The 22,240-nt window shown below is 39.8% G+C and overlaps 1 protein-coding gene and 1 long non-coding RNA gene across 3 annotated transcripts in view; one reads left to right on the plus strand and one right to left on the minus strand.

Annotated features, from left to right (window-relative positions):
- The window catches only part of LOC134344175 (uncharacterized), a 73,365-nt gene that overhangs the window by 45,353 nt on the left and 5,772 nt on the right, over positions 1-22,240 (plus strand). Inside the window, exon 5 of the long non-coding RNA XR_010017379.1 lies at positions 18,843-18,957. This is a non-coding gene — a long non-coding RNA (uncharacterized LOC134344175). The remainder of the gene's footprint in view (positions 1-18,842; positions 18,958-22,240) is intronic.
- anxa3a (annexin A3a) overlaps positions 1-22,240 on the minus strand; it is a 78,798-nt gene that overhangs the window by 2,180 nt on the left and 54,378 nt on the right. For both annotated transcript variants that reach the window (XM_063043535.1, XM_063043534.1), the window contains exons 7-13: positions 19,927-20,017; positions 15,878-15,957; positions 15,181-15,240; positions 13,840-13,933; positions 13,658-13,753; positions 8,870-8,928; positions 4,520-4,642 (exon numbers count right to left, since the gene is read on the minus strand). In XM_063043535.1, the coding sequence (XP_062899605.1) occupies positions 4,520-4,642; positions 8,870-8,928; positions 13,658-13,753; positions 13,840-13,933; positions 15,181-15,240; positions 15,878-15,957; positions 19,927-20,017 (603 nt within the window). The remainder of the gene's footprint in view (positions 1-4,519; positions 4,643-8,869; positions 8,929-13,657; positions 13,754-13,839; positions 13,934-15,180; positions 15,241-15,877; positions 15,958-19,926; positions 20,018-22,240) is intronic.

The raw sequence follows: 22,240 nt of genomic DNA on the forward strand, positions 1-22,240 counted from the left end.
GAGTCTATTAGTTTCTAAATTATGTTTGCCACTTACCTAAACAGAGATCCATATGTTTGTCACTAATTAATCTCTTAAGATAAAAAGAGAACAATCCGGAAAGGGAAGGGAAGGGAAGAGTCAGAGAAAGACAAAAGGATGAAAATTGGCTGCAAAAATAACAACAGTTGAATTTCAAATGATAATACAATCTTCAGTACACTGATAAAAGATCTGGAGGAATGGGCCTGTATAGGACGGAGAGACAGAGGAACTTTACTTTTGAAGATGATAACTGACTGAAGTGATGTACCGAACTTTTGCATGCCACAGACAAGTAGCATTGGCACAATGATAAATCACACTCACAGTAGACAGTATCAATCAACAGGTTGGGCTTGAAGATAGGGCCACAAGACACTAACCTGCTCAGGTGAAGGTCATCGCTGGGGCAACAGGAGTAATGAATAATCCTGTACCGTGAACCTTAGTTCACTCTCGGCTTATCTACATGCTCTCATCTCTGTACTCTGTGAAACTCATTTGTTTAGTTTATTCTGGCAACAGCCCAGGTTTCTTATAAATGGAATAGGGTTCAGAAAGGTTGGACAATTGTCTAGGTATGTTTATTGTTATTTGGTTAAAGAATGTAGACATTGCTAGAAAAGTGGATATTTATCATTCATTCTTGCTCCTGAGATGAGAATTTAATTACACTGGTGGGTCTCAAATCACTTATTGGTCAGACTCGTCAGGATGCTAGATTATCTTCTCTAAAAAGTATTACTGAACTAAATGTGATATAAAAACAATCCATTGGTTTCATGGTCAACTTTAGTAATATCATTTTTGTGTTCCATATATATTTATTTAAATTTAAATTCCCTAAGTGTCATTATGAGAATCAAACATTTTCCCTAAAGATTAATGGCTATGAAGTCGTTATGAAACAAATCAGAGCCAAATTAAAAGATAATAACAGCATTTTTTGTGTATAGATTCTGTAAATCAAGAGTAAACAACTCTAACCCAACTAGTATTTCTTGCAATATCATCCCAAATCGTTTATCATCCAGGGTCTAAGCAAAATGCATTTTACATGATTGTACATAAATTTAGAATTACTCATAATAATAAAAATATAAAAACAATATTAGCAATTGTAGATATTTTCCTTGAAGTAATTAATCTATTGTATAACCCATATAGCATTCTTTAAGGTAACTAGTCAAAGCTATACTTACACTGTTCTTTCAATGGGAATTATTCTTTCCATCTACAATATGTGAAAATGCTTTCAGAGAAAAGTTGATTGATAAAGTGTAATATTTGCTTTCCCATTACCCTAAAATTCTTAATGCCCTACATCCTATGAGAAATAATGGTCATCATCAAGGATATGAGAGAACAAGAGGACTGATGTACCAGGAGTTTTGGATGGCTTTTGAAATGTTCCCACATCGGAAACTGGTCAACAAGGTTAGAACACAAAAATGGAGATAATTCTGACGTGGAGTGAGAATTTACTAACAAATAGATGACAAAGTGAGAATAAATTGATTTCTCTTGGGTTGTGACTTGTGATGGTTAAACCCCAAATTTTCGCAATCCATGTCAACAACTTGTCTGAGAGAACAAAATGTCACATTTCCAAATTTGGTGATGATGCATAACTAGGTAGGATTATGAGTATGGAAGCAGATTGAAAGGCGGCTTCAATCAAAGTGAGTGTGTGAGGAAATAATGGATGGAATGTAATGTGGATAAATATGAGGTCATCCACATCTGCAGAAATATTGCTTAAATGCTGTAAGATTGGGAAATGTTGTTCAAAAGGGCCTGGGTGCCCTCTAGGCAAATTACAGAAAACTAATGAAACCCCTTTTTACTGGGTGTCTCTGGAAACATGGCTCATTAACCCCTCATCAACAGCCACTGGAATCAGCGGCTCGTGAGAAACCCACCTTCCTCAGGCTCCGTACGTCTAGGGTATATATGACTTTGGTCCCGCCAAACCCGTGAAGTTGGGATGTCTCACCCACTCAAACCCTGGTTTGTGTGAATGCTGTGTGATTTACTGCCTCCCTGCATTAGGCTGTCGGCAAGAAATAACAGATCGTGCGCCGCATACAATGAACGTTAATTTAACCAAAGAGTTATTAAAGAAAAAACAAAAATGTGCTCATTAAAATTCAAGAGTCAAACATGCACGCAAGTTGGAGCTCACCTTCAACTTGCCTGTAACTCATGTGCTGGACCCACAGTCTGTGTGAAAGCACACACCACCTTCCGAATGTCAGTGGAAATCCATCTCAAACAAACGGGAGTATTGGCCCTTACTTCCTGAAGCCTTTCATCTGCACAAAGCACCTTTTGCAACAGGGATGGCATCGTCAGCCAGCTTCCCTCCTGTCTTCTCCCAACTCCCGCCAAAAATACCTCAACCCACATCAGTGTCCCTCACAAAACTTCTCTGCCCATTGTCCTCTAGAGCCTTCTCTCAATTCCACCGTACTGACCACATTCCTAAATTGAACAAAAAAGCCCCTCATCTCAGCTCAAACCCAAACAGGCTGAAAGCAGAACAGACCGCTCTTACAGAACTGCTAAAATGAAATGCCTACAGCACAGCAGTAAAGTCTTACGCAGGGCATTACACTAACATGTTGATGCATGAAGTATTTAGGGAGTCAATTAGAAATTATGCCTTCATTAGGAGCAAATTGGAGTGCAGAGATATAGATTGCTTATTGGATTAGTGTTGGGGTTTGTGCGAGAGCACACCCAGAAAATTCCGTTCAATTTTGAACCTTAACTAAAAAAATGATGTACTTGCTACAGAGAGAAAGCAAAGGACAAAAATTGGAGCAGGAGCAAGCCACTCAGTGCCTTAAACCAGCCGTACTATTCAACATGATCATGGTTGATCTATGAGGAGTGATTTATAAGTTTGTGACCTAAGGTAGAAGTCAATTTTAGAAAACCTAGCACATTTATTTTTCAACATAGTTCCCTCCTACATTTACACACTTAGTCCAGCGGTCGTGGAGCATACGGATCCCTTCTTTGTAGAAGTCAGTGTCTTGGACCTCCACAGCAGGGGTGATTGATAGGTTCATGGCCTAAGGTAGAAGGAGATGAGTTATACAGCTCTCATTACATGCACATGCAGTTCAACTCTTTGAGTGATTATGCAGAAAGTTTGGAGTTAATAACTCATCTCTTTCTACCTTAGGCCACAAACTTATCAATCACCCCTGCTGTGGACCACTTTCTGGAGGTCCAAGACGCTGACTTCTACAAAGAAGGGATCCATATGCTCCACAACCACTGGACTAAGTGTATAAATGTAGGAGGGGACTATGTTAAAAAATAAATGTGCTAGGTTTTCTAAAATTGAGTCCTTCTACATTAGGCCACGAACGTATCAATCACCCCTCATATCTCAGGCCTCAACTCCTCCTCTGTGCCAGATTCCCAAAGTCCTCAATCCCCCGATCTTTCAAAAATGTATCTACCTCCACTTTTAATACTTCAATAAGTAGCTCTCTGGGGTAGGGATTCTCTGAGAAAATTTTACCCACCTCAGTTTTAAATGCCCAACCCCTTACCTGAAACTTTGTCCCTTCATTTGAGATCTGCTAGCTAGTGAAAAATCTCTGCATTCTTGCCCCCTTAGGATCCAATATGTTTGAATAAGATCACTCCTTATCCTTCTAACTTCCAAAGAATAGACACCCAATCTGTACGGTCCTCCTTAATAGGACAATCCTCTCAACCTGGGAATTAGTCTAGTGAATCTCACTTTGACTGCTTCCAATGCTACTATATTCTTTGTTAGAAAGGGGACCTAAACTGAATAGTACTCCAGGTGTATCTCATTAACACCCTGTACAATTGAAACACATTCCCCATTTCTCAACTCCAACCCTTTAGCAACAAACATCAATATGATATATGCTCTCGTTTTGCAGCATTTGCCTGCTAACCTTTGGTGATCTATGCACAAGACCCCATAGATCCCTCCATACTTCATTCAGTTGTAGATTTTTTCCATTTCGGTAAAAATATGCCTCCTACTGAAGAAGTCAATACAGGTCCACTAAATAAGTTTCTGCAGTGGTGGATTTGCCGTGTCCCTTCTTATACATCATTAAGGTGCATTACGATAAAGCAGGTGGGAGAGGATGCTGAGACCCAACAGAAGACACATGTCCTGAACCAGACACATACAAGGTTTTGCTCATTACACCAATTGCTCCACACGTTCCTTGAGGATGGTCAGTGGTATCTCACAAAGCACTGACCTACATCAACTGCCTTTACGTTCTTCCTCATTCTGTGAAGTGGCTCCGTGATTATTGGATGATGTGGTGGAGTGAGATGCAGCTCTTACAATTACTGCTGATCTTAGAGAAATCTGAAACTCCACAATATCTGCCAAGGAGCACTGAAAAGAGCCTAGAGCTTACGATGACCAAAACTGAGAGGGAAACCAGATGAGTCAGAACTATATTTACCATGAGAATTTAAGACCTACCTCAATTGTGGCATACAAGGATTTGCCATAGGCTTTCATATATTCATCTTGAATGTCCAACAGGTCAATTTCTGATCTGGTGACTAATATTCTTGAGAGAGTACGTTCATCAGTCCCAACCCCCTGAAAAGAATTCCACACTCTTCATTACATTGAGAATGATAATTGGCTAGATAGGAAGCATATCTACATGTAATATTTCAACATTCAAAAGTGTCATGCATCCTGTGAAGATCTCCACTTATATGGTATGAACACAGGGGGCGTACAAATCATACATTTACTATTTTACATTAAGGATAACCTTTTAGGTTCAATATTTACTATTTCAGTCTTGTTCAGATACATGATGCTCACAAGAACACAGGGAAATACGAGCAGCTGTAGGGCACTGGGCCCCTCAATCTTGCTCCAACAAAAAATACTATCATGGTTGATTTACAATGGTCTTCTGATCTATACATGGTCCCCATAGCCCTTAGTTTTCCAATCTTTTAATTGTGCATCTATCTTCACTTTAAATACTTCCAATAATTTGGCTTCCACACCCATCAAAAAAAGCAGAACATTAGAAGAAATCAACAGATCAAACAGTATCTGTGAAGGCAGAAAGGTGTATATAAACCAAATTAGAAAAAGTAATTATTATGGAAGTAATTTTTCAGTTGTGTTTTGTTCAGGTGTTGCACTGTGTGTATGATAACATTTGAGCATGAAGGCTGCGCGGTTTTCATTTGATCCTAGACATGGAAAATTTTCATTAACACATTTCTCAACAAACATTGGGTTATCAATAAATTTCTCTCTCCTCAGGCAATTTGAAGCTTTAAATAAATTTCCCACCACTTTCTATAAGGAATTTGTAGATCCTACCCGTGACCATATGGGTTTCCTCTCAGTGCTCCAGTTCCCTCCCATGTTCCAAAGGGGTACCAGTTGGTAGGTTAATTAGCTTTTATAAATTGTTCCATGATTAGGATAGGGTTAAATCGCAGTGTGGCTCAAAAGGCCTATTCCGTATGTATCTGAATCAATCAAGAAATGAAGAAATACACAAATGGCAAACTAGTACAGGTCAGCCTTCACTAATCCGGCACCATTGTGACCTGAGGAGTGCTGGATTAGTGAAAATGCCGAATTACAGAAGGATCACATTGAGCATAATCAGTGCCGGATTATCGAAGGAACCGGATAACAGGTGTTCAGATTAGTGAAGGTCGACCTGTACAGCTGTGGGTGAGGTGACAAGGGAAGTCAAAGCTAATGTAAAAGTGAAAGAGAGGGCATACTACAAAACAAAAATTAGTGGGAAGATAGGATTGGGAAGCTTTCAAAACCTACCGAAAACAACTAAAAGAATCATTAGGAGGGAAAAGATGAAGTATGAAAGCAAGGAAGCAAACAATATCAAAGTGGATAGTAAAAGCTTTTTCAAGTACGTAAAGAATAAAAGAGATGAGGGTGAATATAGGACTGCTAGAAAATGAGGCCAGAGAGATAATAATGGGAGACGAGGAGATGGTAGATGAACTAAATGAGTATTTTGCATTTGTCTTCACTGTGGAAGACACTTGCAATGTGAAAGATGTTGAAGGGTGGGAGGGAAGAGAAGTGAGTGCAGTTACTATTACAAGAGAGAAGGTGCTCAAAAAGCTGAAAGACCTAAAGGTGCACAAGTCACCCGGACCAGAGGAACTACATACCAAAGTTCTGAAAAAGGTAACAGTAGAGATTGTGGAGGCATTAGCAATGATCTTTTAAAAATCATTGGACTCTGGCGTGGTGCCAGAGGACTGGAAAATTGCAAGTGTCACACCACTCTTTAAGAAAGGAGGGAGACAACGGAAAGGAAATTATAGACAGTTAGCCTGATGTAGTGGATGGGAAGATGTTGGAGTCAATTGTTAAGGATGAGGTTATGGAGCTCATGGTGACACAGGACCAGATAGGACAAAGTCAACATGGTTTCTTTCAGGGAAAATCCTCCCTGGAATTCTTTGAGGAGATTACAAGTAGGATAGTTAAAGGGAATGTAGTAGATGCCGTATATCTGGACTTTCATAAGGCCTTTGACAAGTTAAGAGTCCATGGTATTACAGGAAAGTACCTAAGAAAAGATGTGCTGGCATTGGAGAGGGCTCAGAGGAGGTTCACAAGGATGATTCCAGGAATGAAAGGGTTATCATATGAGGAACATTTGATAGCTCTGGGTCTGTACTCGGTGGAATTTAGAAGGATGAGTGGGTATCTGATTGAAACCTTTCAAATGTTGAAAGGCCTAGACAGAATAGATGTGGAAAGGATGTTTCCCATGGTGAGGGAGTCTAGGACAAGAGGGCGCAGCCTCAGAATAGAGGAGCGTCCATTTAAAACAGATGTGGGGAAAGTTCAGTAGCCAGATGGTGGTGAATTTGTGGAATTTATTACCACAGGAAGCTGTGGAGGCCAAGTCATTGGGCATATTTAAGGCAGAGCATGATAGGTTCTTGATTGGACATGGCATCAAAAGTTATGGGGAGAAGGCCGGGAGATGGGGCTGAGGACGGGAAAAAGGATCGGAGCAGACTTGATGGGCCAAATGGCCTAATTTTTCTCCTATGGTCTTATGGTTTTAAATAAATAAAAACTTAATTGTGCTCTTAAACTACGCAGAAAATGTCATATGAATGTGCTAAGTGAGGTTGCAACAGTAATTTTCAAGCTATATAGAGCAGAATAGCAATTATGAAAACTATCTCAAGTATCTGTCCCCAACAGTCAAATGCTTGATGCAAAATTAAGGCAATTAATTGTAATTTTGAAAAGTCATATAAATTTGGCTAAAAGGTACTGAGTTAAGATGTCAACAAAGACCAAACCCAAAAGTCTTGGAAGCCCTTTTCAGGATTTAAGGCAAACCGGGACTACAGGTCTTACAGTCTACACAAGGAAAAGTCAATTGAATGGCAAAAGACTGAAAACAAATGTAGGTGAGAGAATGAGATTGGAGGAAATAAAGATACCCAAGGAAAGTGGGAAAGGAGCAACCTGAAGAGTGTGTTTAAAAATTAAGACCAAGTAACTTCTATCAGAGACCTAGCATTATAGAACAGCAAATTAAAGGGCAGAATGTTCTATTATATCAGACATCCCACCTCTCCTGGAACTTCCGGGAGTCTCCTGCATATTAATTGTGGCTCCCTGATGCCCGCAAATTATATACAATATCATGGAAATCAATTTTTTTGAGAGTGAGCGAGAGAAAAGCAAGAGAGAGCGCGAGAGCAACCACGAGAGAGAGCGCACACAAGAGAGAGAGCGAGAGCAAAGACAAGAAAGCGAGCGCGCGAGCGAGAGAGAAAGCAAGCGAGAGTGCGCGAGCAAGAGAGGGAGAGAGCGCGAGCGAGAGAGAAAGCAAGTGAGAGTGCGCGAGCAAGAGAGGGAGAGAGCGCAAGTGAGAGAGAAAGCAAGTGAGAGTGCTTGAGAGCACGCAAGCGACCACGAGAGAGAGAGCGCCATGGCAGAGTGTTCCAAAAAAATATAAAATGTAGGTCACCCCAGACTACACTAAAGTGTACCCCTGCCTAATAGGGGTCAAATAATGACAGTGTTGCTCGCTGCACTGTTTGCAACAGTGACTTTTCTATTGCCCATGGTGGGTTAAGACTGCAAAAGGTGAGTTTAACAGGTGTCATTCATTTATTAGCATAGCTAACATTATTTAATCTAACTGGCTAGCTGCTAAGGAGCTACTCTATTGCAGACATCCCACCTCTCCCGGAAGTCTCCCTCAAATTGATGGTGCTACCTCCCTGAAATGAGTTTTTGCAGAGTGGGATGTCTGTTATATGGTCATTTTGAGGAAGGTTGTTTTGGGATTGAAGGGCTGAACTTGAAATGTAAGTGTAGAGGCTTTAACAAGGGAGTTTCAGCAGGAAGGCTGAGCAGTGATGAGTCAAGTTAAGATGTTACATTTTCTTTCAAAGCCAATAGTAACTTGAGGAGTAGAAAAAGCAGCCAATGGAGTATGGCATCTTCCCCACGTTAAACAAGAGAGAGGTCATGTTCATGTTCAGCTGCATCTCCTCTCAAACAATCTGGATTGCTTAGGGTGGCAATATAATCTTCATCTTGCAAAAGTGACAGCTTTTTTGCTTTAGGGCATGGCAATAGTTTGTATTAATGCAACACTGATATTAAATGGATTAAATAAAATTCAACTCTCATTTTCTAGATATTAACTCTTCTTTGTTTAGGGTAGATAATCTTGTTGAGCAAACTTCATGACCACTGGGTCCGTGGAAGGAATCTGTATAAAAAGTTCAGAAATGATTAACAGCCTGAAGAATTTGTTTTGCAGTTCCAACCTACCTTTACACTTTTATGGATCCGTTCAGCAAAGTAGGCAGGTGTAGACCTTGAGCACTGAACTGAGCCAAAGTAAAACAGAAGTAATCATTTCATGGAGCCAGTTTAATAATTCTCTTCTCTCCCTACCCTCCATTATAAGCATTAGAGAGAGCTGTGCATTTTATACACGTTCAACAGAACTGTATACTTCACAATTTTCACAAGATGAGTTAAAATTTTATTACATAGGCTCCTGAGTTCACTACATTTTTCTTATATGAATTTTGCCCTCATGTATTCAGCTTCTTCTTAAATAGCGGGATCCAACCATCTGGAAAAATGGGCTGAAAATGGCAGTTAGTGTGGACAGGTGTGAGGTGTTTGACTTTGGAAGGACAAACCAAGGTAGGACTTACACAGTAAACTCAAGGCACTGAGGAGCGTGATGGAAAAGAAGGATCTGGGAATACAGATCAATAATTTCCTGAAAGTGGCATCACAGATAGATAGGCTCAGGATCATAAGGAGAATTTTTGACACACTTGTCTTCATAAATCAGTTTAGAGTAAAGGAGTTGGGATGTAATATTGAATTGTGTAAGACTAGTGAAGTCAAATATCACATAAAGTTCGAGTCACCTTCATGAAGGGAAAGTATCCACAAATTGAGAGAGTACAGAGAACATTTACAAGGATATTGCTGGGATGGAGGACCTGAGTTATAAGGAAAGTTTGAATACGTTAGGACTTTATTCCCTGCAGCAGAGAATGAGGGACTCTGGCTGGTCCTACAGAAGTGCAAAACCTCGTACTTGTCAGCATTAAATCCCATCTGCCATTTTTTCAGCCCATTTTTCCAGCTGACGCAAGCCATGATAGCCTTCCTCTGTCCACTACACCCCCAATCTTGGAGTCATCCACAAATTTTCTGATCCAGTTAACCACATTATCATCCAGATGACAAACAACAAAGGACCCAGCACCGATCCCTGAGGCACACCGCTAGTCACAGGCCTCCAGTCAGAGAGGCAACTCTCTATTACCACTTTCTGGCTTCTCTCATAAAGCCAATATCTATTCCAATTTACTACCTCATCCTGAATGTCGAGCGACTGAAACTTCTTGACAAATGCATTGCTAAAGTCCATGTAGAGAACATTCACTGACTTGCCTTCATCCGCTTTCCCGGTAACTTCCCTGAAAAACTCAGATTGGTTAGACATGACCTACCATGCACAAAGCCATGTTGACTATCCTTAATCAGTCCATGTCTGTCCAAATACTTAAATATCCAGTCCTTTAGAATACTTCCAATAACCTTTCCACAAATTACGTCAGACTCACTGGCCTATAATTTCCTGAGTTTTCTTTAGAGCCTTTTTTAAACAGTAGAACAACATTGGCATTCCTCTGGTGTCTCTCCTGTTACTAAGGATGATTTAAATATCTCTGCTAGGACCCAGTAGTTTCTACACTTGCCTCCCTTTAGGAACTGAAGGAATGCCTTGTCAGGGCCTGGGGATTTACCCACCCTGATTTACCTCAGCATAGCAACACTTCCTCCTCTGTAATCTGTACAGAGGCTGCTTTGCCTCACCTCTATATACTCTGAATCCACCTACCGAGTAAATACAGATAGAAAGAATGCATTTAAGATCTCCCTGCAACACACATCAAAGTTGCTGGTGAACGCAGCAGACCAGGCAGCATCTGTAGGAAGAGGTGCAGTCGACGTTTCAGGCCGAGACCCTTTGTCAGGAAGAGTCTCGGCCTGAAACGTCGACTGCACCTCTTCCTAGAGATGCTGCCTGGCCTGCTGCGTTCACCAGCAACTTTGATGTGTGTTGCTTGAATTTCCAGCATCTGCAGAATTCCTGTTGTTTAAGATCTCCCTCATCTGTTTTGGCTCCACATACGGATTTGTCCTTTATACTGTTCTGAAATGAGCTTGTCCTCATGCATCACTACAGTAATAATGATTATAAATATTTTATCAGTATAGGGTTCGCATTCTCAGTTATGGATGTCTGGGAGTCTGGAGGTTCTCCATTTCTCCAACAGCAGAAAAAGGAAAACGGAATTTCTGGCATGTAAATTTTCTGGGAGCAGAAAGCTGCCAACAATCACTATATCCCATACTTGAATCCATCAGTGGCATGTGTAGATCTCCAAGAGGACACCTGGCCCACAAAAATACATTTGACTGGGAGCACAGGATCTTCTAACCTTAACTGGGATTCTACAGCATTGTTTGAACAAGCCCAGACAACAAATGCTTTGACATTTTCTGAACCATAACCTGAGAGTGAACCAGCGTTAAAGAAGGTTCATGATATTCATAATCATTCAAAACAGTTAATAATCATTCATATTTTTGAAACATTTTAAAATTGAAAGAAATTAAATTAAACAAAGTGGACATTACAACATTGCAAGACATGAATATAAAGTTAATTAAAAACAATATATATTAGCTGAAATTTACTTTTACTCCAGGATCCTTTCCTCTCCACTAAATCGAATGGAGTCAATTAACTTCAACCTGGTCTAAAATGGTGCAAGTTCAGCCATCATAGTTCTTGGCATAATTGTGGGGAAATTGGCAGCAGTGAGCTGTGGGGAAGTTCCGAATTCCCCAGTTTGCAGAAGTTGTTCAGACCTCCCAAATTTCCTGACAATCATGGAGGAAAATGCTGACATTTACACATGGGGTGGTGGGGGGAGGTATAAGGCTTGTGTAGTATACAAACATCAATATTACTCCTTTGGTCTGACTGGCAACTGAAAGTCAAGCTGGGCAAGCAATTAAAGTTCCCCGACTTCATTGCATTATCATCGCTGTCAGAAACCTGGATGTAGATGTCATGGTAGAACTGACAGTTCCTTGGGAAGACCAGACTGAGGAGGTGTTTGAACACAAGCCAATTACCGGGAAGTGGCAGAGTAGTGCCAGAGGCAGGGGTGGAGGGCACAATGCAAGCGTGTAGAGAATGTGCAGAACCAACCCTCTCCTTGGCATTACTTAGGCTGCAAAGAAAAGAGCCTTCTGAAGCCGCTGAGCGAGCCTCCAGAAAGCTAGGTTTCAAGAGGAGTGATGTGTGGACCACTGTTGCTGGGACACAAGCCAGGACCAGATTAGCCCTGGCTAGGTTGACTCGGTGAGAGTGTCTGATGTTAAAAGACATGAAATACCCAATGACCCCAGGTTATATCAGTGACGATGTGTCTAAGCACACCCTATAATGTATTTTAGCATCATACTGTAAACTGAATGTAATCTCACACAATTCATTCACTCCAGAACAGAGCAACACGCACAAAATGCTGGAGGAACTCAGCATCTGCGAAGGGGAGTAAACAGTCGATGTTTCAGGATGAGCCCCTTCATCAGGACTGGAAAGGAAGGGGGAAGAAACCAGAATAAGAAGGTGGGGGGGGGAGTGGAAGGTATGTGATGAGAGAGGGGGAGATAGAGTGAAAAGCTGGAAGGTGATTGGTGGAAAAGGTAAGGGCTGAAGGAATCTGAAAAGAGAGGAAGGTGGATCACGGCTGAAAGGAAAGGTAATAGTGATAGATAGGTGAGGAGAAGAATAGAGGTAAGATGAGAGGGGGGGAAGTTACTGGAAGTTAGAGAAATTGAGGGTCATGCCGTCAGGTTGGAAGCTACGCAGACAGAATACGAGGTCTTGCTCCTCCAACCTGAGAGTGGCTCATATTCCGTCTAGGTAGCCTCCAACATGTTAGCATGAACACTAATTTCTCTAATTTCCAGTAGTTTCCCCTCACCCTTTCCTCGCCTTCCATTCCAGCATTTTGTGTGTTGTTCTGGACTTACATCATCTACAGAATCTGTGTACAGAACAGTACACAGATTCTGGAACATTCCCGAAGACGTAGATGAAATTCCCAATTTTTTTTCTGAACTGCTGGTGGTTTCATATAAGGAGGTGATAGACATATCTCAACGTGGTTCATACCTTGCTAAATAACTGTCTTTCTGGATGATTCCGGCTACCACAATTCCAGGACCTCTGCTTTCTATGGCTCCTTAAAAATACCAAAACTTATCATGGACAGAACAACTTCTCCTTTGGCTTGTAGAACACATTTACCAGAGTAAGTTTGTCTTGCAAGAGTGTCATCAGTCAAAATATTGATGCTGTTTATATGCAAAGACATGAATAATGATCAAAATGGTTGGTTTTAAGAAGTACCTTACAGAAGTAAGAAAATGGCTAAGTGAAATTAAAGTAATTCCCAAGTTTAATGAATTGGAAAATGGTGATAAATGGTGGAACAATTAAATTTGGAGTTGTACAACTAGACAGAAGCGTAGGAATATGGAAATCTCATTGCAGGGTACAGCAATGAGAAGATTATACGGATAGAGAGGGTAATGAGTCCACAAAAGATTTGAAAACATGGATGAGATTTTATTTTGAATTAATGCAGTATGTAACTAGAAAACACTGAAGTCTAACAAACTTCAGATCCATTAGGTTTGTTTGCATTAGTGGCGGAAATTATTGCAATCACCTGTAGAAGCCCATCTGGTCAAATAACCAGTGGTCAGTGCTATCACTACCCAGGCTCAGCTGTGGTCTTTGAACAGATACTTCAACTAACCACAACTAATGGTAATAACTGCTTTCGCAATGCACCCAAAGCTGTTACAAAATAGAAACAGCTTCACTTCAAAAGGAGAAGCTGATAAACGTCAGAGGAATAACAGAATATGTGCACAAAACTCCACGTATTATTTATCACTGCTGTTCTCAATGTTGAACATTCAACATTTAATTTGACTCACCCAATGACAACATCAGTTTCTTCAAATCTCCAGACATTTCACTTTTAATGCTGTCTTCCATGGTCTTGTTGGTAATGAGTTTATATTCATCAAATGCTAGCACAAAGAAAATAAGAAACATATTTATTTTATTTATTCAGACTTTGGAGTGAAATGAAAACAGTATCAAATGAATTTCTTACTCATTTGCAGCTGTGATGGGCTCCTTAAGCATAGGACCTCTATAAATTTAATTTCATCGGTTCCCAGTCTCTTCTCACCAGCCTTGAAAAGTGCCTAGAATATGAACAGCAATGGTTACAGAAATGTCTCCAGCTGTAGTGGTTGCAATAACAGAAAATGGTGGTAAGAGTCCAACCTTGGTACAAATTGTACATGATACGTTTGAAGTAGTGGACTTCATGACCAATTGGTTCTTTCATATTCTTTGTGGTAGCCATCCATAAGAATATTTTCATCTTCTAGTAAAAACTGGGCCATAACCTGTGTTTTTAACTTCATAATGACCAAATAATAAAACCACAGGAATAAGCAAGTTTGAATGATGTGTTTTCTTAAAATTAGAATTTGACTATTAACTGATTAATAATAGTGATAAAAATGCATTTATTGTCTAATAAAATCAGAGCACTCCAGAGATAATGACGCTCTTTGCTGGTAAGACACAAATTAGCACAAATGCAGAGATCTGAATATCATTAGGAGAGAAGGATAAAGAGTTTGTGCAGAGTAACTGCTTCCACAATCCTACTGCTCAGTTGTTGAAATGATCACCTATGCAATTTTAGTGTATGCATTCCATTGGACAAGAGTGGTTATCCAGATGCCGGGATTTTCCTGAGATATGCTAGCAGTTTTTCATGGAAGAACTGGCATTTCCTTCCTTCAATGGAAAATCAATTTCTCTCCCCAACAGATGCAAACAATTAAGTCCCAAATGTTTTGGGAGGCATCTGTTGGGAAATTCCCAACTATGGTCCTCATAGAATCTAGTAGTGGAGTTCCAACTTTGCACGGTTCCCCAAGACTTATACTGGGATATCTGTTCACTGAATCTACACTGATTAATGTTGTGCTAACTCAGTGACTTCATTCTTTCATTGGAGAAGAATTAATTTGACCAAGAGGCAGGTTTCAGGAAAGTTTCTTCGTTGAGTTCATTATGCTTCTTACTTTTTCAATAGATTTTGAATGTGCCGTGTTCATAAGAGAAGTGACTAAGACAATCACTCGCTGTTAGACTGCACACCACCTTCGCACACCAACACCTCTGTGTCGCAGGCAGCATCTCAGTCTGCATCAAGTCCAGCCAGCTCCTTCAGTTTCTCTGCCAATGAGCAACTCGCTGATGAGGGAGACATGCAGTACCTGAAGTTCTTAGTGTCCATCCAGGTTTTGCAATCATAAAAATTACATTTAAAAAAGACAATAACCCCTTTGGTTGACTCTGTAGAAGCCAGTGCATCTGAGTGTGCCGCCATCTTACCAGATGACTAATTAGACTAATTTAAACAATAACATACCTCTGCATCACTTTTAAAAAGTCTTTCATCCACACCCTGACAGTTTTCATCCCTTCGAGCCTGGTGTTAAACAAAATAATGAAAAGCTTACATATTAAATACAGTGGTTTAATAACACTCAGTACAGAAAGAGCTGCTCCTGTCTTAGCACTTACTAACCACATTCTCCCTGCAGCCACTAAACCTCTTATCCATGAAAATTATTTGGTTATCTTTCAAGTTGGATCAAAGTCTTAACCCTGAGGAAATAAATATTTTATTTCTTTCAGGTTCTGATACATTGGCGGTATGTTTTAGAATTAGGGTTTTTTAATTTTTGGAAATCAATTACCTAAAAGAATTTAGTTGAGAATCTAAAGTACTATTACAACCCACAATCCAAACAAAAGTATCCCAACCTTCAATGGGACTGATATGATCTGCTCTGAAATGAAATGTCCTCAAGAAAGTAAATCCTTTGAAATGGTTGCACTTCGAAAGCAATTGAAATTAGTAATGCACCTTGAGCATCATGCAGACATGCTAAAGTGCTATATAAATAAAATCTCTTTTCTTCTTAAGTCAGTCATCCATAATATGATTATACACTCTAATGGATTGTATTTTTATGGTGAAATGTACAGACATTTTCACATGGAGTAAGGCAAAGCTCCCTGTGTGATAAAACATGCATAAAAAGAATTATTTGATGAAGTACCTCCAGCAAGAGGAGTAAGGCCCTTCTAAAATCTCCAGATGTTTCTTCAGTAATATCCTTTGCCAAGTCACTTACATATTCTAGGAAGATATCATTGGTGGAGTAAGTTGTGAATCTTTTGTTCTCAGTTATTACAAGAATTACAGAAATGAAATAGGAACAAATGAATTCAATGAACTCAAAAATGACAAGAGAACAACTCTAGTCACAATAAGTTAAATAAAATATATTTAAAGTAAAAATTTTGGATCAATTAAGGATAATAGTAACTTAACTATTTGCATTTTCAAGATATCACTTGTATCAATAACAAAGATTTCAATAACATTCTAACGTGAGTAGTCGGAGGATTTTATGTGGATTTCATTTAAGAAAATACATAGTGCTAGTAAGAACCATCTTGACCACCATGTGAAAAGAGTTTCTGTACTTCTTAAAGGTGACTTGAAATTCATGGGCATTGGTTACCAATGTGTTAAAACAGATCAGCACCCTCCCTGTCCTGTTCACAGTTCACCGAATTCACTTGTGTCCATTCAGAAGTTTTGCTATTGGCTCTCCTGTACAATATTACTCATTTTCAGGAACACCAGACATTACCGGTCAAACTTATCTTACAACTACCATGTATTTGTTGGGGTTTGACCTCAAGCAGCAGCCCTTCAGGTGTTATGCCACTCTTCCATCTATTGGATGTGTTGCCAGGGATGAGCACAGACTCCAAGGGCAGGAGAGAGTGGCCAAGTACTGTTGGGAAGCACAGTGTGTGCAGAAGGAAGTTTCTGGAAGAGCATGGTCGCCCTCTCAGAAAGTCTATATTTGGGGAAATGAACCCTGAAATTGCTTCATCTTAACTCAAAGACTACATATTTTTAAAGAAACACCAAATTCTAGATTTTCACATTTATTCTGCATATCATTCCTCTCAAGACCCACTGAGATCCTTTACGTTTCAAATCAGTTGAGTATCAATTTCTGAATCCCAGCAGACACAAGTATAGGCAAGAGAAAATCTGCAGATGCTGGAAATCCAAGCAACACACACAAAATGCTGGAAGAACTCAGCAGGTCAGGCAGCATTTACGGAAAAGAGTATAGTCGACGTTTTGGGCCTTTATCGACCCTTTATCAGGACTGGAGATAAAAAGATGAGGAGTCAGAGTTAGAAGGTCGGGGGGGGGTGAGGAAGAAACACAAGGTGATAGGTGAAACCGGGAGGGGGGGGAGGGATGAAGTAAAGAGCTGGGAAGCTGATTGGTGAAAGAGGTACAGGGCTGGAGAAGGGGGAATCTGATAGGAGAGGACAGAAGACATTGGAAGAATGAAAAGTGGGAGGAGCACCAGAGGGAGGTGATGGGCCGGCAAGGAGATAAGATGAGAGGAAAAAAGGGAATGGGGAATAGTGAACGTGGGAGGGTGCATTACCAGAAGTTCAAGAAGTCAATGTTCATGCCATCAGGTTGGAGGCTACCCAGACAGAATATAAGATGTTGTTCCTCCATTCTGAGTGTGGCCTCATCACAACAGTAGAGGGGACCATGAACTGACATAGAGGAATGGGAATGGGAAGATCCTGCTTTTTCTGGTGGACGGACTATGGGTGCTCAGTGAAGCGGTCTCCCAATCTACATTGGGTCTCACCGATATACAGGAGGCCACACCAGGAGCACCGGATACAGTAGATGATCCCAACAGACTCACAGGTGCAGTGTCACCTCACCTGGAAGGACTGGTTGGGGCCCTGAATGGTAATGAGGGAGGAGGTGTAGGGGCAGGTGTAGCACTTGCTCCGCTTGCAAGGATTACTGCCAAGGGGAGATCAGTGGGGAGGGATGAATGAACAAGGGAGTCACGTCGGGAACAATCTCTGTAGAAAGCAGAGTTGTGGTGGTGGGGAGGGTTGGGAAGATGTGCTTAAAGTACAAGTATAGGTTGCCCAATTTTTCCATATTATACAACCCATGATTCAAGGCATTCGTCCAGTAAACATTTTCAGAACTACTTCCAACTTATTGACATCCTTACTTAAGAGCAATACTACACACGGTGGTCCCAATGTGGTCTGACCAATGCCCTACATAGCCTCTATACATTAGTATTCATGTAACTTAGCAATAAATGATCATTTTATTAGCTTCCCTGATTACATTTTAGATCTACATATTCGTCTTTAGTAAATTATGAACTGGAACATTAACACATATCTAAATACAAGTTCCCAATGTTTAATTGATAATATTTTCCCCTGTCAAACTGAACTTCATATTTCTCTTACTATAACTCCATTTCACATATGTTTACCTACTGGCTTAATCTGTCAAATCCCTTTGTAGTAACCTAACAATGAAACAACTGTGTTTCCTAACTATAGGTGAGTAATCGAATTTATCAGCTTTGGTGTTTTTATCTCAGTCATTGCCAATCAGAAAGTGATTAATTTATGACGACTGTCTGTTTCCTCATTGCTAGAGCAGCCTAGCAGACCTCACTGAGGCAGAAAGCAATCTGTATCATTACAATTTTCCTGCATTAAAGAATTGCTTATTTTAATCCAACATTCAGAATGATCATTGGTTGCAAGTCGTTAGGTTGTCAGAACAAAATTTATCTATGGTGACCCCATCATTTATTAAAACTTAGATTCATTTTATAGGTTTGCACTTGTAATTGTTATCTTTGAGCTTTCCCTTCGTGTGACAAATGCTCTTATTACCATTGCAGCGGATTTGGGCAATTCTTCAGGCCCTTTTTGATCCTGAGAGTTCAAGAAAACCCTCAGCCTTTATACTTTTCATATTGAACCAATAATATGTCTGTCTGTTGTTATCATTGCTAAAATTAGAAATCCTGAGCATCATTCAGAATTGGTAATTATAGTTGTCTAAAGCACCTTTATATAATGCTTCAGCTTTGGAAAGGTCACATTAGCTTACTGTTTAATCAATCCAGTTTATATTTTCTCCAGGCAGAACTGGAACTACCAAAACAAGAAGACCACAGGTCCCAAGGAGAAGTGTGGTTGATAGGAACAAGAAGTGAGACTTTCAAGTGTGGCAAATGTGAACATTAGATTTGCACAGGTTGCAATTTATTTATTGTATATGAATACTCATTCACAATATGGATGTAACATTGCCGGTCATCTCTTCCTACAGCAGTAAAAGTGCTTGTTTATTTAATCCAGAGCTCATGCTACATAACCACTGCAGAGATACCCAAATTCCATTTAACAGAAAATGCTCATTTACTTCCAGGTTCTGAGGCAATTAAAATTATCAATAAATCTGCTCTTCAAAAGATATAGATAATAAAGGTTGATACTCATGGAGCGATCCCATTTCCCAGAAATTTTCCTTCTAATTTACCCTCTCCACATTCCAAACATTCTCACCCCCAGCCCTGCCACCAGAAAAAAAAATATATTTTACCACCTAGCTAAACTGTGGAGTAATTTACATTTTTGGAACGTGACAGGAAACCAGAGCACCAGGAGGAAAGCTGACCAGTCACGGGGAAAACAAGCATACTCCAACACTCACAACACTGGATGCTGCAAATTTACTAACTTCACCATTCTGCTGCCCCATTGTTAGTTCTAAATTGGAGTTGATTTTGTTAACCATAAATCAAAAAGGATTACAAGAAAAGGCACACGACACAGTTTGTGCGTTAGAACAAACTGGAGGAGTTAAATAATCTCATTTATTGGACAGCTCCTTGTATATATTTACTGATCCTGGAACTCTATAGAACATTGATTTAAGTTGCTAATCCAAGCAGAGAATCTACAGGAGAGTGATAAACTAACAACATGTTATCACACTGTTGTTAATTTAATTAATAGGTTAATCGGCAACACTTTAAACCATCTGCACTTACTACCATAGCAAACTCTTATTAAACTATTCTTATTACCCCAGCTTGTCTTCTAACTTGCATCACAAATAAAACTGAAAGCTCTAAAACAATTTTTGAACATTGAATTTGGCAAATCGTACACCCCCTTTAGGTGCTGGATGCAATAAAAAAAAAGACATCAAACCATCAACCTCCTTGGTAGGCTTGCTTTATTTCTCTTAATTGCTGGTTGGTTCTTGAAGCAATAAGTTCAATCAACACATTTTCATTTGTGCCAGGACCCTAAAAGGATTAAATTAAAGGAAATTTCAGAACAGAAGTCAAGTTGAGGTAATATCAGTTTTTGACTTTGCGTGTCTTTTTCCTGGCCTCTCTGTTTTCTGGATGAGAAAGTTTACAAAAGCTTGTGGAATCTTCCACTGCTGTGCAATCTCATCTGGAAGCCTGATTAAAGAAGGGAGAAATTCAAGTACTCAGTGAAAATCAGGTGCCTTTAAAACTAAAACTAAAATATGTGTGGTTGTATGTGCATGTAAGGGTCTGTCTGTTTGTTGAGGACATTTCTTCAAAAGGGTGCATGTTTACAACAAAAACTAAAACTGAGAACCAGAACTTGTATTAAAAAATTAAAAATGCATCAACAATATCTGTCAGAGTTCAAAAAAGATTATAAAATCATTGAAGGTTCGGGCATGAGGAAGGCTATTCCACCCATAAGGCTATCTAAATTATTCTCACTTCTGAGGTCTGCACCATTACAGATGAATAATCACAGCTCTTCAAGTCATCAGGATGATGACTTTTGTTGGACTATTTTGGAGATTTTTTTTAAACTTAGCTTCACTTTCATCTCTCTACCAACAAATCTACATGTATCTGAGTCTCTTGGTTCTTGACTTCTCTGTCAAGGAAAGTATGAAATATTTCTTGGTCTTTAACTTGCTTAATTTTCTACACCTGAATAAAATCCCACTATTCTCCTCTGTTGTAAAAAAACACAGCCTCATCTGATATGCCTATATATAGTTAGATAACCATCCAACATCCTGTCATCAAATATATGTTGGAGGCAAAAAACAGAGAGATCAATTAGAATAGTGGAAAAATGTACCCCTTTGTGTAAAGTCCATTTGAATAAGTTAAATCCACTAACCCCAATTTCCCTTGTTATGTTCACAAACAGTATATTGAAGTTTAGCTGACATGACCACCCCTGAATGAATTAATGTGATTATCCCAGATTAGCTTGTTTTTTCTAAATTCAGTTTAAGTCAACCTTCAGAATCAACTGTGCCAATAATTTACCTACCACTGATATATATTGTTTCTTCATGCTTTAAATTTTACTATGCTTAATAATTAAAATCTATTTTAATAGATTTCAAATGTATTAAAGTATCAGAATATTCAAAAATCTCAACAGGGACTTCAAGGATGGGGGTCTCAGGATATAACTGACTGCAGAAGCTTTATGACTAAATATCAAATCTATCCATACTATCCTTTGGCCTTAACAGTCACATACTAACAGATACTGATTACAGCATTTCAATAGTAAACTCAACCATCTTCCTCAGACACAAGCTAGTCAAATGACAAGTTCCCCTGGAGAAATAGTGTCTTGTGTGAGCAGGGCATGGGCAGGGTTTAATGCTCAATCCTGACTGGCTGGATCTGAATTGCCTATTACTGACTGATCAGTTTGAGTTGGTCAATTTTTTATATCAGTGAGACTGGAAGGCCATTGAAGACTAGGATAGCAGAACATAAGGTTGTCTTAAAAAACTTGAGAGCAAAATGAAGTGGGATTGCTGAACACTGCCTATCTTGCTCATGTAGACCAGGATTTTATGAGGCCTACATCCTTTTTACACCTTTTTCCAGTCAGCCACCTCGACCCATTGCTTCCAACACACACCCCCCATGGCTCCAGTCTGTCTGTCTGTATCTTGTTTTACGGTGGTTGGCATCCAGCTTAATGGTGCATTACCGTCACCCTCTGCTCCAGAATGTGCACTAGACATACGTTCTAAATCCCTTCACCCAATCGTGTACACACACACACACACACACACTTCACCCTCCCATCTTTGACCATCATAGTATCCTATTCTTGTTTATTCGTCATATTCTATAAAAAACCCCTGTACCCCTTAAAAACGCTAAAAATACCCAGACTTGTGCTCTCTCACCATGGCTCCAGTCTGGCACCACATATTCCTAAAATAGTTGACCAATCAGAACAAGGCCAATTCAAACTTATCAGTTAGTAATAGGCAATTCAGATCCAGCTAATCAGGATTAAGCATTAAGCCCTGCTCTCTTGAGAGGGTTTGTAAGGAGGTGTCTTAGGGGAGGCTTGTTATTTGGCTAGGAACTGGGGGACCCCAGGATAGGAGAGTTGATTGTGGAGCTCACTGGAAAATGGGAGAGGGAGAACGAGAATGAAAATGAAAACAAACATCAACGAAAGAGCCAAGCTGTTGAAGGAAGTATTTGGTGAGA

Source organism: Mobula hypostoma, chromosome 3 (assembly GCF_963921235.1).
Source record: "Mobula hypostoma chromosome 3, sMobHyp1.1, whole genome shotgun sequence".
Classification (NCBI taxonomy): domain Eukaryota; kingdom Metazoa; phylum Chordata; class Chondrichthyes; order Myliobatiformes; family Myliobatidae; genus Mobula; species Mobula hypostoma.